Genomic DNA, 15,547 nt, shown 5'->3' with positions numbered 1-15,547 from the left:
CTTTGCTCTTGAGATGCTGTTGCTTCTGGGATGCCTGCATTAGCTGTATAATGGTAATCTTGTCATTTGTGTGGATTTTGTTAGTATTTGCTTCCAACTAATGACATGTGCACAATCCAGTGGTGGCTGTCCCCGATGGCCGAGGTGAAAAGAAGTGGTGGACACAAGTAGCTAAAACTAGTAGGGAAAGGGTTTGGAGCTGAGGCTGCCACTTGGAAATGTTATCCTAGCCCCTAATGTTCTGAATCAAGTTACTCGTCATATTTTAGATTTTACCTAAGGACATCTTGTCTCATTTTGACAGGGAGTCTGGCTCATTGCGATGGACTTAAAGTATTTAAGCTTGCAGAACGTTACCGGCAGCTTTGAGACCTGTTTTTGACTAATGCCTTTCCCTTGTTAGTTTGGTGCTCATTCTAGCTGGGATTTCAGTACTGAGGCAGAATTTCTGTCGCCTGCCCTCACCCTCACAAGTAGCTTCTTGGGACTGGGCCTCTACAGGATCAAGAGTCCTTTGCCTCCCTCGGGGAGGAGCACATACTCCGGAATTGACTTCTCTGCTTCCTCTTCCTTAGAGTAATTTGACCCAGCAGAAAAGGTAGTCCCACTGCAACCTGGCAATTGGGGTTTCTGAGCCACTGAAACAACGGATGTTCTGAGAATGATTGGAACAGATGTAGCTATTTAGTTAGAGAAAATTTAGCTCTATTCACAGTGTATGTACTTTGAAAATAGCTGATAAATTTACTATCCTCATGAAGTACTACAAAGATTTTTTGAAAGTCATATTTTTAATATTATGGCTAAGAACTTTTATAGTAGTAGGAAATTGATAGTGGGAGATCGAATTTAATTTCAAGATTGCAGGATGAATTTATTTTGGTGACCACATTGAAAACTTAAAAAACATTCTCTACATTTCTACAGCAGGTTAAATGCACACGCTGTGGCCATCCCTATTTGTCCTTGCCCAGCAGCTTGAAACTAGCTCATCGGGCAGGTCTAAAAAAATGCGATTCCAGACCACTAAAACATTTTAGTATATCTTCCTCTCAGCTATTAAGAATTTATGGGAGTGGTTCAAGAGTTTACTTAAGATTTTCTTAGTCTCAGACATGAATAGCAATGGAAGAGAGGCATAAAGCCTCAGTAAGAAAGTAGAGTGATAAAATGATCAGAACATTGATCTAGTGAGAAGAAATTATTAACTGTTGATTTTCTATAATTGGAGAAAGGGTGGAACTCATTAACTGTTAAGTTAGGTAAGTAACATTTCCCTCACACCTCTTCTAAAATGATGCTTCCACCAACCTTCATTGGCCAGAAACTGTATGTGGCCCTTCCCTGTTTAAGAGTATTGGTTTTTGGTGGCCCATTCCTCTGCACTAGTCTCATGTACATGATTATACAGGTTTAGGGGCGGTGAGGTATAACAGAACACGGATTTTGGATTCACACTTTGGTTTAAATCCCGGCTTTGCCATTTGCTATCTACCTAACTTGAACAAATTATTTAACTTCTCTAGGGATTAATTCACTAATATGTGAAATAAATTTGATGATATTCACTTCAGGGGGTTCTTGTTCACCAAGTGTTTGTACTATATTCCCTGTAGTTTCTCACACCTTTCTTTTTAGAATCTTGGGAAGTGAACTATAGTAAATCATTTATTTCTCTATCAAGCAACATATTTTAAGTATTGAAAAGCAGAAGAAAGTATTTATGCAGTTATGCATGAGTGAAAACTAATAATTTGTGTATTTTAAAAAATATAGATAACCAACACATTAGCTTTCCTTTACATGCTTTATGTAGTATCTTATAGTCTTGATTCTCTACAGGTAGTTTTATGGAAAGATTACATCTAATTCATAAAATGTGAATTTTCTAAGGATATAATTTTTTTAGACACAATACAGTTTTCCATGTATTGTGATGTATTCTTAGTGTAATTCTGCATGTACGATTATTAAGTTATCTTATGTCTGTCTTTGTGGGGAGGCTGTTTTCCTCCATGATGGTGAAGGTTACCATGGTCACTTCATCTCAGTTTGCAATAGTGTCAGACATGCTCTCAGTACTAATTTGAAAAGGATATGGAAACTTTCCTTCCTTGGACGATAGCTACATTAAAAAAAATTTTTAAGCTAACATTTAAGCTAAAATTTTAATCTATTTCATGGTTGTCTTATTTCCTTTGAAAGTGGCAGGCATATGTTAAATCACTTTTAAATCTGTTTAATTTAGCATGTAAGCCTCCCTTCCTCCTCTTTGCCATGCTAGTGAGAAGTGGGTGAGAAATTCACTTGTCTACAGCAGCGCTGCCCCTGGAGTGTTAGCCAAGTTAATCTCTCTTATCACAAGTCTCATTGATGTTTGCTTAGAAGAGCAGCTGGAAGTCTGCTTTATGTATGGCAACCTTTCATAAAGTTTATTCTTGGTAATAAAGCTCCTGGGGTAAGAGCCAGGCTATTATAAGAGACAATCCTCTCTCTGAACCAGAGTTTTATTTTGTCAGCTGGAGTTAGTGTTTGAGTATCTTGTGCTTGTGACAGTAAGCTGGTGAGTAAGGCAAGCTATCTCTGAAGAGTATTTTTTCACTAGCATGAAATTAATAGCTTTTGTTAGAAATGAGAATGCTGCTGTACAACCTTTAATGTGAAAACAAGAATTACTTTAATTGTTGGCCAGTGAATTAATCTGTGAATTTTTAGTAATTCAGTGAAAGAAGATGTATCAGACTTTTTCATAACCTTTTGGCTTTATTGCATTGTCTTCTACTTGTTTTATATATTTAACTTTTCTCTTTGAAATTTATAAGTTACTTAAAAAACAGGGAACACATCATGTATTTATTTTCCACCTGCATTGTGTTAACATAGTGTTGGGCATAAACACTGATTCATTAATCCAAGCAACATTTACTGAGCATCTGCTATACTGCTTTAATGATGCTTTGGTTCTGGCTCTCTTTTTAAGCAATAACTTAACTTATCTTGTAATTTTAATTTGGTGGAATGTAGGTAACAGTCAAGAGGTAGGACCAAAAAAGCCAAAATAGGCAGTGGTTATTTTTTATGATAATAAAAATGCTGTTGCCACTTTACCTTATCTTATCATAACCTGCTACATTTACATGCATTATTTAATTTGAACCTTAGGGGAATCATATGAATTAGGCAGGGTAGAGGGTAGTAGTCCTTTTTTTTTATAGATGAGAAAGCTGAGGGCAAGATAAAGTGCTTTGCCCATAGTCCTTTGAAGTATGAAATCTTGAACTGTTAGAATCCAGATTTTCTGACTCCCTGGTCTAAATAGTAGAGTTCTTGAATTACCTGTTAGTGGTAGTCAAATTGCCAGCAGCGGTGTGATAGACAGCAACAAAGGACGATTGAGACAAGCTGTGAAGCAGCCATAGCTCAGAGAGCACTGGGGTCTGGCGCCACTCTGTCAAAGGGTGCGAGGCTCCTTAGGTTTTAGTAGCTTCCAACTCGTCACTTTATTGTAACAGCATGTAAGAGTTGCCATAGAAGTAATTCTTCTGAAGAATTTACAGGAAGTTTTATAAAAAATATTTTATGGCTGCATTTAGAAAATTAAGAGATATTAACTTAATTCTTTATGATCTTGGACAATTGAAGCATTGTATTAACCTCTTAAAAGTTTAAGATTTGTACTAATGGTATTTTGTACTGGTCAAATCCCTGTTAACTTCGGTCTGACAATCTCATACTGCTTATCAATCAGTCAACTCTGATCTAATTTCACTGAATTTATTTTTGAAATTATTCTATTTCACTTAAATTAGCTTTTGTTTCTGACTCTCTTAAACATCAGAGTCACTGTTTCTATACAGAGTAATATCTAGCCCTGACTGACAAAGGGCAGAGAGGTAGCAGTTGAAGGTTCTGGTCGGTAAAGGGGGAGTTATGACCACTGAGACCTAAAAGTCTGAAACAAGCAGACAGGAGCCTTCCACAAGGGGAAGGAAGACTAAAGCTTTTGATTTCTCCTAGGCAGATTTAATGCTTTTCCCCCTTTCCTCTCTCTCTGTGCTGGGAAGGAGCTGGCCTCTGTTCTCCCTTGGGAGTTCAGTTCTGGCTTGCTTCCCTATCTACTATACAATGTGAGTAACTTCATTTTGAGGGGATTTAATCGATAATTAAGTTCTGAAAATGAGTAAACATATTTGGAAGTAAGTGTCAGGCATTTTGTGGTATGTTTCATTCCCTTACCGTATGAGTAGGGAGAAATACTTTGTTGATATGTATGGAAATACTTTGCTCTCATGATGTATAATTAATTATTCATCATTCTCCAAGAATCTCCATTTATGTGACTCCTTTGAGCCAGAACAGTATAGTGTAATTAATGTTTATGATGCTAATCTCATATTCTTACAAGACTTCCAAATTAAGGAGAGATTAAACTGGTTTCTTTGAAAATATCTTACTGAATTTTAGTTCTTTGAAAAGTGATAATTTTAGGTACGGCTAAAACTATAATATTTGATTTCTGTTTATTACCTCTAATCATGCTGTATAGTAATTTGTTTTATGTATTTCTTAAGTCTTTAAGTGATACATTTGAATAGAATGCACTTGTTCTTAAAGATTTCTTATTTCATAAGCATAGAGTGGAAAAAGTAGAATATAAAACAATATTAATGGGTCAATAACAATTATATATAGATGTATATCAATGCATTAAAAAAAATAGAAAGCTGGGCCGGCCCGGTGGCGCACTGGAGAGTGCGCCGCTTGGGAGCGCGGCGGCGCTCCCGCCGAGGGTTCGGATCCCATGTGGAGACCGGTTCCCGCTCACTGGCTGAGCGCGGTACAGGCGCAACACCGAGGGTTGCGATCCCGTTGCCGGTCCCCAGTACAGGCGCGACACTGAGGGTTGCAATCCCGTTACTGGTCAGTAAAAAAGACAAAAAGGAAAAAAAATAGAAAGCTGTAGATAACTTGCAGTAATAACCCCTGGATGGTAGGATTGTAGGCAGTTTTATTTTCTTTTTGCTTTTCTATACTTTGTATTTTTTGAAGATGAAGATATATTATTTTTGTAGGACGAAAAATTGTTTAAGAACAAAAAGATTCTTATGTCCAGGGACTAAGTCTGTAAGAAGAACTCATTTTGTTCATAATTCTCATGTTAAGAATGTACTTACTTTTATGGGTGAATTTGTACTTCATTAATGTGAAAGTTTGCTGTTTGGGAGGGATATATTTATTGTACAACTTAAAAGCAATTTCATACCCCTGGGGGCTCCTCATTTGTCTGCTGAGGTTTGTAGTTGAAGGACACTGGCTTAACAATCCTTCCTTCTTCTGAGCAGTAGTGACCCTGCGGGGGCCCCCTGTCTTGCCCTGCCCCTTTCCTTCACTCGGTTCTTTCACATCTTGACCATAGACACGTGTCTGTGATCTTAGGGAATGTTTATTTCACTCGGAAGTAAAGCTTTATTGTGAGTACATGTTATTTTAATCATCACTAGACATGTGTTACTGACAATTTAAATATGGTCATAGTTTAAAAATACGCTGTTTTGTGGTGAATGCGCTAAAAAACAGTCTATGGCAAGTTGGAAACTGTGGAAAATTACTATAGATGATTTATTTGTAAGATAACAGTTTATTTTTAATGAGTGCTTCTGGGTTCTTTTTAGCTTGAATGTTTTTATATGAGTCACATGTAAATTCTGTTTTCTATAGATTGATTATCTCATCTGAGATTCTGAAATTAATTTCCTTTTTTAGAAAGACAAGTTTTCTCAGACATTTAGATATTTGTTAATAATGTTCTAGTTACTGAAGTTTTATTCAGAAAGAGTAAGTGAAAAGCTAAGGCTAAGACTTATAAAAAATAAGGGGTTACTAAAAGTTGTTTTCAGAATAATAGGATCTTGAAATTAGCTTTTTCCTCTGAATTTCATTAATTTGATTTAATACCTACTTTACGCACCAAAGCCCAGCTATATTTGAAAATCATGTTCATAGTTGATCTGGATGTAAAGTGTTGATTGCTGGCACTTCAATCATTAATCACTATCTGAAAAGAAAGCCATTTTTTAAAATTACAGTTTTATTAACTAAAAAATGATTGTACTTGATGAGTTTTTAAGATCCCTTTTAACTGCAAGATGACGCAAGCATGTGATAAACTTTTCTCTGTTAGAGGCTTTAGTGCCTGATTTCCAGACCATGTGTCTTCCTCTCCATGTGCCTAGGGCCATGCAAAGACAGTTAAATAGGCCCACGTTTCTTGGAGATTTAGGGAGCTGAGGATGTTTTTATATCTAAAAATATGTATATTTTGAAGTAAAATTACAAAGTATGTGTGTTTAAGATAAACCAGGAACATTCAAGAACTTTTATCATTGTAGAAGTCACCGTTGGTCATACCGTCATATTCCCCCGAGAATTTGTTTTACTTCCTGGTATAGAAAAGTCTGGAAAACTCCTTTAATGTATGGGGTAGTGTGCCTTCCATAACATTAGTTATACAGTCATGCTTATTTTAGTTGACATTAAAAAGCCAATAGGAATTTAATTATATTTTACATTTTTTAGAGGAAGATTTCAGACATATGCAAAAATAGATAAATATTATATTGGTCACCCATGTAACTGTCACTTACCTTCAACAAGTATCAACTCATGCCAATGTTTAGGAATTTAATTTTATGTATATTTGCTAAGATTTGCCAAGATCAGCATCTGTAGGGTCAAGGTACTGACATCAGAAGCATTTCTGAACAAAGATGTTGCAGTTGCTGGGTGGGAAAGACTGGTTCAGCTGTTGTATAAGCTTGCATAAATAGTATCGTCTCGACTTTAATCTTTCGGTTGTTCAGAGGTAGTGTGCATATTTCTGTTTAACTCCTGGAAACATGCCAAAATAATTTGTATCCTTCTCTCCATCCTTGGTACCTTGACTTTAAACAGTCTGTGAATAAAATCAGTCAATATTAGGAGCCTGTTGGATAGAACCAATGAGAAGGAAAATCTTCAGTTTGATTTACAAAACTTTTGGGTACTAACTGGTTAATATTTTGGAGTTAATAAAATCTGTTTCACTTTCATCTGTTTGGGAATGCATTTTACAGACATCAGAACAAAAAGTCAGACAGACTTGGGTTCAAATCTCAGCTGGCTTTAGGTAATTACCCTCTCGGGTTTTTCAAATGTAAAATGGGGGTATGGATTGTTGTGCGAATTAAATGAAATAATACATCCAATACTGATTATTTTAAAATATCATTTGAATTCTACTACTGAGCATGTGTCCTGAGTTCATGTGTTAGATGGATTTGTGTAACTTGGGTCAAGGAAGTACTATTAACACTTAACAGGCCACTTAGAAAGGAGAGCTAATCTTTATTTTCTCATATCTAATATTCTAACTGCTACTTATAAAATCTAAAGATATAACAGAAGATCTAAAGGTAGAGAGAAAATGTTCTATTATGCTTGAACAAATATTGTATTGAAACATAGCATTCAAAAAATAATTCCTCACAATTATTTCTTATCAAATAATTACAGCAAACTCTGGCCTGTTCTATTCTAACTGCACTATTAAGTGAATTCTCAAGTTCAAGTAAAACTAGCAACATTGGGCTGAGTATGGAATTCCATGGTAACTGCAAAAGAGTTTTTCAGGTACTCATATTTTTGTTCCTGTGTTTTAATTATTGGATCATTCACTTTTTACTCAATCTATTCCTAATGGGGTTAGAACATTTTTTTCTGTGGTTATTCAACAGAAATAGTACCTGAGGATTTGTATTGTGGTTTCATAGGGTATAGTAAAGTGATAGGTCTGGAGAACGTAGTCGACAGTTTAAAAATTACTTGTTTAATTCTAGTCTATAAACAAAACAAAAAGAATACTAATACTAAAAAAGAAGCTTAGTTCATTATTTATTTCTTATTGTGTTTAGATACAATTAATTCAATTGATGGGATTCTGCTGGCCTTAAAAATAGGACTGGCAGAATGCCAAAGAGAGCCATGTATTTAAAGTGTTATTGCAGATGGTGTGGGCTCTTTGTTTCGTGTGTATTGTTTGGCTCTGGACTCAAGTTATGTGAAGGCATTGGCTTAAATCCTAGGGCTGTGCACTATAGCAACTGATTGCTCCAGCTCTGCAGTGGTTGTCAAAGACTGTTCTCTGTGGAGTAGCATCTATATCACAGTAAACGTATTCCTACTGGTCTCTCACTTGGAAGCATACAGTGTTGAAAATTAGGGAGTAGAGGCCTAAAAATGGAAAATGTTCTTAAGGAAATAGTGTTTTCCATTGGAAATTTTAAGGTTTTTGTTTGTTTTGTTTTATGGTTCTAAAAGGGAATACATTTTGAGTAAGTTTTCGGTACAACAGTATTTGTGATTTATTGACTAGGAAGAAGACCTTCGCCAGATCTTCATGTTAACTGTTGAAGTTCTGCAGGAGTTCAGCAGGCGGGAGAACCTCAATGCTCAGATGTCTTCAGTATTTCAGCGTTACCTTGCACTTGCCAATCAAGTTTTGAGCTGGAACTTTCTTCCTCCAAATTATATCCTTTAAATAACTGAATACTGAATAGTTTATGGTAATTTTCATAGGTGAATTAATTAATGACTTTGGTACAAAGTCATTTATTTCTGCAGGTTTTGCAAAACATGTTGATACATGCTGATAGAGAATTTTGTTTTTTTTTTAAGAAATGGAATTTAATTTCTTTTATTTTATAATGCCATAATGCAGTGGACTAATTGGAAGATTTAAAATTTCATTTACTACATTGTAGAAGAGGGTCAAATACACAACAAGATTTGGTGAATGATGGGCTGTTGCTAACTTAGGAATAGCAATATTCCTTGGGAAAGGAAAGGAAAAGGTGGAAAGTGCATTTTTATGAAGAAATTATGAATCATTTTCTCCTAGGATGTATAATTACACTGGATTTTTTGACTGACTTTCCTTAAGGCTAGTTTGGAGTGCTGATTTAATCTTTATGGATGGCAATATTGTTCACGTGTAGATGATGAGTTAGTAATGTGTTTTTTCTTTGAAGGCCTTTACCAATATAAAAACATAAGCATTTCATTTTTAGGGAATTATTTGTTGGTAATACAAAATAAGTTTAAATGGATTATCTATATCTGCTTTTTTAATCAGTTACTAAAGTGGAGAAATTTGGGGGCCGGCCCGGTGGCGCACTAGATAGTGCGCCGCTTGGGAAGTGCGGCGGTGCTCCCGCCCGAGGGTTCGGATCCCACACACAGACCGGTTTCCGCTCACTGGCTGAGCGAGGCGCGGGAGCAACACCGAGGGTTGCGATCCCGTTGCCGGGCCCCGGTCCTGTACGGGCGCAACACTGAGGGTTGCGATCCGTTGCCAGACACGGAAAAAGACAAAAGACAAAAAAAAAAAAAAAGTGGAGAAATTTGAGGGCCGGCCCGGTGGCGCATTAGATAGTGCGCCGCTTGGGAAGTGCGGCGGTGCTCCCGCCCGAGGGTTCGGATCCCACACACAGACCGGTTTCCGCTCACTGGCTGAGCGAGGCGCGGGAGCAACACCGAGGGTTGCGATCCCGTTGCCGGGCCCCGGTCCTGTACGGGCGCAACACTGAGGGTTGCGATCCGTTGCCAGACACGGAAAAAGACAAAAGACAAAAAAAAAAAAAAAAAAAAAAAAAAAAAAAAAAAAAAGTGGAGAAATTTGTATTTCAAAAAGCAGTTCCTTAAAGTTCATGATTTACTCTTCGTAAACATCTGCTGCCTATCGATAGATTGAAAGCAATAATATACAAGGGTACCTCAAAAAGTTCGTGGAAAAAAAGAATTAAAAGATAATATGAATTTTTTCATGAACTTTTTGAAGTACCTTTGTGTAGTATCTACCCATAAAGTTAGACAGACCTGGATTCAAGCCCCAGATGATCTTAGGCAAATTATTTCTTTGAGTCTGAATTTTTCCAAATGTAAAATGGGAGTATGGATTGTTGTGTGAATTAAATGAAATTAATACATTTTAAACAGTCAGGAATTAGCTACTGTTTATTGAGCTCTTAATAGCCTCCTTGAATGAACTAGTTCATCATAGAGCCTAGCTGTCTGTGTAATGCTCTTCTTTCTTGATCTGATACACTCCTGATCTGAAATTTAATATAGAAAATTTAATATAACCTATTCTAGATATCTTTAATCAGTCCCTTCTTGGGGTTCTAGGACGTCTAGTTAGGAGAAAAAGACTGATGATAAGCAAACAGGAAATAGAAACTTAGCAATATCGGAGATTTACAATGAGACTAATCCTTATTCCAACAGAGCCAAGAGCTACTACATTCATGTACATAAAAGTTAACTAATTGTTTGTAGCTGGTAAAACTGTAGGACTTAAAGGGTTGTGGAATGTAACTTTCTCTTCTGTTTTCAAGTTATTCTATTCATGTGGTAGAAAGTAACTGTAAAAGGCTGTATAGGACGAAGTGACTCCTCAAACCATGGATTCTCCAGTTTTCTTTCCCAAGGGCAGTCATGGTGAGTTTCTGCTTTGTGGGGCAGAGCTTACAGTGAGGCAAACTACTTTCTCCTTTTATCCCTATTCTCTAATCATCTTTCTCCTAATAACCAATTTTGTATTTTCAATATTTTATCTTAATTCTTTTTGATTCTTAAGAGGCACATTTATTTAGGTTTGCTTTTTAAAAAAATTTCCTCTTTGTGTTGCACTATTATTTTTGCTCCAGTTTCTTTCTTCCTTTTTTTTTTTTAAGATGGGAAGGCAGACTTTACGGACTTTATTCAAGGACAGCCATGGTGATAGGTATGGGGACGACTGCGATAAGGTCTTGCATTGGAGGAAGGAGATTGGACTCAACTCTCTGCTCCAGTTTTTTGAGTAAAAAAAAGAAAAGAAAAAGATGTTGAAAAATTTTGAGACAGATTTTTAAAGTATCAGGCCGTGTGGAGCTATCAAAACATTAATTATACATGCAGGGAAAATCAACGAAAGTTACACTGCATATATTGTAGCCTATTTTAAAGTGTCTGTTTTAGGGGGAAAATGTTGTTGGCAGAGAGTGACTATTTTGTAAAGAGAAACAGTTCTTTGGGAGTTTGAAAACAAAGTTTGTGTAAAGATACACACATATAAAATATTTTATAAAGTACTTAGATAAAGCTTTGGGAAAATTGTCATGTGAAAGTAAGTACACCTGTGGTGATGCCAAAGGAAATAATTCCTTGTTTAAAGAAACTACGTTTTGATCCTGACTTGAGGACATTCTACTTTATGGGTTACAAGTGAGTTCTTATGTGACCTTAGATGTTCATATAGTACAATTTGTTGGCTAACTGGACTACAGCTAAGTATTCCTTCCTTTGAGTGGATTTGTGTTGAGTGCAGGAGAAAGAACTTAGCAGTGGGATTAAACTAAACTACAGGTTTAGTGCTAATTAGGGAAATCAGTTTCAAGGAAACCAATTATAATATGACAGCACTAATGACCTTAAATATTAACCAATATAAATATTTAATCCTTGCATTATTTTGTCAGTACGTCTCTTTGCACGCCCTAGCTCTACTGCTAAGTCATCCTCAATTGGTTTTCCCAATATGAAATGTTCTGAATAGGCAAATCTATAGCAACAGAAAGATTAGTGGTTACCTAGATCTGGGGCAGTTGGGAGGAAATAGGAGGTGACTGCTAAAAAAAAAATGTGTAGGGCCGGCCTGGTGGCGCACTGTGCTAGTGCGCCGCTTGGGAAGCGCGGCGGCGCTCCCGTCGAGGGTTCGGATCCCACATACAGACCGGTTCCCGCTCACTGGCTGAGCGAGGCGCGGGGGCAACACCGAGGGTTGCGATCCCGTTGCCGGTCCCGGTCCGGTACGGGCGCGACACTGAGGGTTGCGAACCGTTGCCGGACATGGAAAAAGACAAAAAAAAAAAAAAAAAAAATGTGTAAAAGCTTACATATTTTTATGTAGAAGCTTCTTTCCGGGGTGATCACGTGTTCTAAAATGAGGTCATGGTCATGGTTGCACAATACTGAATACTAAAACCATTGAGTTGTTTGCTCAGTGGGTAAATTATGTACTATGTGAATTATGTCTCAGTGACGCCTTTAAAAATGTTCATTGTGCCAAAGTTTAGGAACTACTTTACAGGTCAACTGCCCACTGTCAGTAGAATTATGTTACAGAGGGAGATTGGGGGTGAAGGTGAAGTTTTGGGAGACATTGAAGTTAAGGAAGTGAGAGAGATCATCTAAAGAGAAGCAAAGAGGACCAATGTCGGGACTCTTAGGGGCAACAATAGTTAAAAGCAGGAAAAAGCAAAAGAGGTTGAGAAGGCCAGTTAAGACTAGTGTAGGGGAGAACTAGGCAAGAACTATTTGGGAAACAAAGATAGATGAGTATTTCAACAGATAAAGACATGTCTGTTACTGACGGGTAAGATGTAGATTCTTTTCAGTCTACATCACGCATCAGTTAAGGCACGGTTGATCATATGGCTGTCTGTTTATGTGAGTGACAGGGGCAAAAGCCCTACGTCAGTGACTGGTAATTGATGAAGTAGAAGGTGAAGTGAAGATACATCATGGAGCATCACCTGTGGTAGCTCGAGGGAGCAGGAGTTTGGGCCAAGGGAAGGTTATGTTTTATACTTTAATCTTTGGAGAGATGAACATGTTTACTGCCTGGGGGAGAAGTCAGGATTTAGGAAAGAGAGGCCAATGATGAAGATGGTGAGAGAGCCCAGGGCCCAGGTGAAGTGGTGAGGAAGACAGGAAGCTCTGTGTTAGCGTGGGTTGCCTATCTTGACGGTCCAAGTATCTCAGCTCGCAAATGCTGATTTGATCAGCTTTCTCTAGGTTTGTTCAGAAGTGGAGGAATGAAGTGGTAGAAATCAGCAGGTGATGGAATTTTAAGGCACATAAATAGAAAGCCATTGTATTTTCTTCAATCATCTCTTTTTTGAGTAATCAGTTTTTCCCCCAACTACTGTCTCTTTATACCCTGTATTGTACCTTTTAAAAAGCAAGTAGATCAGTAAGGTCAAGGTCATTAATCAGTGGTAGTCGTATTTGAAGTAATGTATTATCCCTTCCTGAGATATATCTGCTTTACAAAGAAAATACCCAAAAGAACCAGTATGAAGAATTTCTGACTTTGGGCCATTGGGCACAAAGGGTATTTGGGGAACAGTTCTTTCATTCTTAGGTCATAGCCGATTGTCTACTCTGAACTTACCTGTATAGTATTTTAAAAGACATTTTGTTTAATTTGGTAGTTCTTTTCTGTGTCTCCTGTCACTCCCCTCTTGTCTGAGATATGCTACACTACCCATAGTTATGTGTCCCACTGTGCTACATTGGAGTTGCAAGTAACTGCGGTAGACGGTAGGGCCCTTGAAGTGGAGGAGGAAGTAAATGGAACCGCTGTTCTGTTCACTTGTAGCTGGCTGCAGGGCGGAGAAAGAAAGATCCAAGTTGTTTGCTACTGCCTGAGCTGTGATGTCTTTTATTTTCTCTTTCTAAACCCACAGATTTTTCATTTAGCACTTTATATAGTTTAAATCAGTGCAGGAGCAGGAAGGAATGGAATGAACATTAGAAAAAGGTCTCTGATGAGGGAACTTGCTGCTACACTTTTTAACTCTTATCTCAATTGCTTAGTAATTTTAGGCCAAAGGCATCTCAGAAGCTAAACTTCATGTGCCAGTGGCAGTATTAACAGGTGCCCCTCACCTTTTGGCTCAGTAAGTTACGCCATATGTATCAGTTAGGGCAAGTCTGACTTAGTTATTTTAAATGTAATATTTCTCACTAAAAAATAATTTATTTAAAATTATTTAAACACTTATAGAGAAACATATCCATTGAGTTCTTAATTTCATGAACTAGTCTAGGTTATTTCAGTTCAATAAATTCTTAATGAATGCCACTATTTACAAGGCAATCAAGGACTGTGCTCTGAAGCTCTAAGTTTAATATTGCAGTGTTTGGAAACTGATATTGATGGGAAGATGGTAAGAGAGCTGCCCACCAAATTACATGTTTTTCCCCCATGTTAGGTTTGAAGGAGAAGTGATTCCTCGAATTACAAATGTGTAGAGAGTTTTGATTTATTAATATCTAAAATGAATTCTTAAAGGACTTTCTATACATTTAAATTTTGGCAGCAGAGTCGTTGTTTCTGGTTTTTTATTAGAAAGCTGCTGTTGAGAGAGCATTATGACCATGTGAGTTTAATCCTTTTACGGATTAAATAAGCTTTGCTTTTGTCATGGGTGGAACCGCACTTCCTACTGTGATCAGTTGTCTTTAGCAGATTTTGGTCATTATTTGCACTGGGGAAAATCATCTATGTAAATCTATTGCTGTTAATGCAGAGTCCGTGTTCTACTGACAGTGGGCTGGTAGCATTGTCTTAATAAATATATAAAGATCATGTACATACTCACTGGTAAGTAGTTTCTGTGGTGGATCTCCATGATCAGCATTGACAGTGTGGTTCCACAGCTCAGCCTGAATTGGATTTTTAACTTCCTTGAAAGAGGGAACTATGCTTTCTCTCTTTACATCTGCTTTGGTGACGAGCCATCCTATACTAGGTCGCCAGTATACTGGAGTAGAATGCAGAAGAGAGCTTGATTACCTGGAAGTTCTCGGAACTAACTACCGCAGCAGTGTCCAGTTGTCATGGAGAGTTTAACGGAATAAAAGTAATGGAAATGTCATCTAATTGGGGCAAACATTACTTAATGTAGCCTTTTGAATATTTAATCTTAGACTCTCTACTTTTTTTTCTTTTTTTCCTTTTTTGTCTTTTTTCGTGACCGGTAACGGGATCGCAACCCTCGGTGTCGCACCCGTACCGCGACTGGCAACGGGATCGCAACCCTCGGTGTCATGCCCGCACCGCGCTCAACCAGTGAGCAGACCGGTCTCTACATGGGATCCGAACCCTCGGCGGGAGCACCGCCGCGCTCCCAAGCGCCGCACTCAACCGAGTGCACCACCAGGCTGGCCCAGATTCTCTACTTTTTAAATCCACTTAGGATAGTAAATAGTCATTATACGTCAGTTTTACTTCACAAAGCAGAATGAAGTTGGAATTGTCATGTATAGAAAACATTGATTAAGATTTTAAATTGACTTTTAAAATAAGTTAATTAAAATGTGTACTTGATGCATTATGTCTTTTCATTAAAATAACAGTTATTCTTAATTGATAATTCATATTCAAAAACTTAAGTTTGTCATTGATAAATAAAAGACATGTGGATACAACAAAATTTTGAGGTAGAAGAAAATACTATTTTTTTCCTTTTTTAAAAAAAGAAAAACATTATTGAGATGTAATTCACATACCATAGATGTTACACATTTAAAATGTGCAGTTAAATGTTGTTTTTTTTTTCCTTTTTTTTGTCTTTTTTCGTGACCGGCAACGGATCGCAACCCTCAGTGTCGCGCCCGTACCGGACCGGGACCGGCAACGGGATCGCAACCCTCGGTGTTGCACCCGTACCTCGCTCAGCCAGTG

General features: G+C 37.5%; 1 protein-coding gene across 2 annotated transcripts in view; it reads left to right on the top strand.

The window, feature by feature from the left end:
• The window catches only part of XPO4 (exportin 4), a 79,320-nt gene that overhangs the window by 13,704 nt on the left and 50,069 nt on the right, over positions 1–15,547 (top strand). For both annotated transcript variants that reach the window (XM_008573662.1, XM_008573661.1), the window contains exons 4-5: positions 7,552–7,668; positions 8,411–8,564. In XM_008573662.1, coding sequence (XP_008571884.1) covers positions 7,552–7,668; positions 8,411–8,564 — 271 coding nt within the window. The remainder of the gene's footprint in view (positions 1–7,551; positions 7,669–8,410; positions 8,565–15,547) is intronic.

Source organism: Galeopterus variegatus, unplaced genomic scaffold, assembly GCF_000696425.1.
Source record: "Galeopterus variegatus unplaced genomic scaffold, G_variegatus-3.0.2 Scaffold948, whole genome shotgun sequence".
Lineage (NCBI taxonomy): Eukaryota > Metazoa > Chordata > Mammalia > Dermoptera > Cynocephalidae > Galeopterus > Galeopterus variegatus.
Note: the sequence above shows the minus strand (reverse complement) of the source record. Positions and strands in the feature narration are given on the sequence as shown.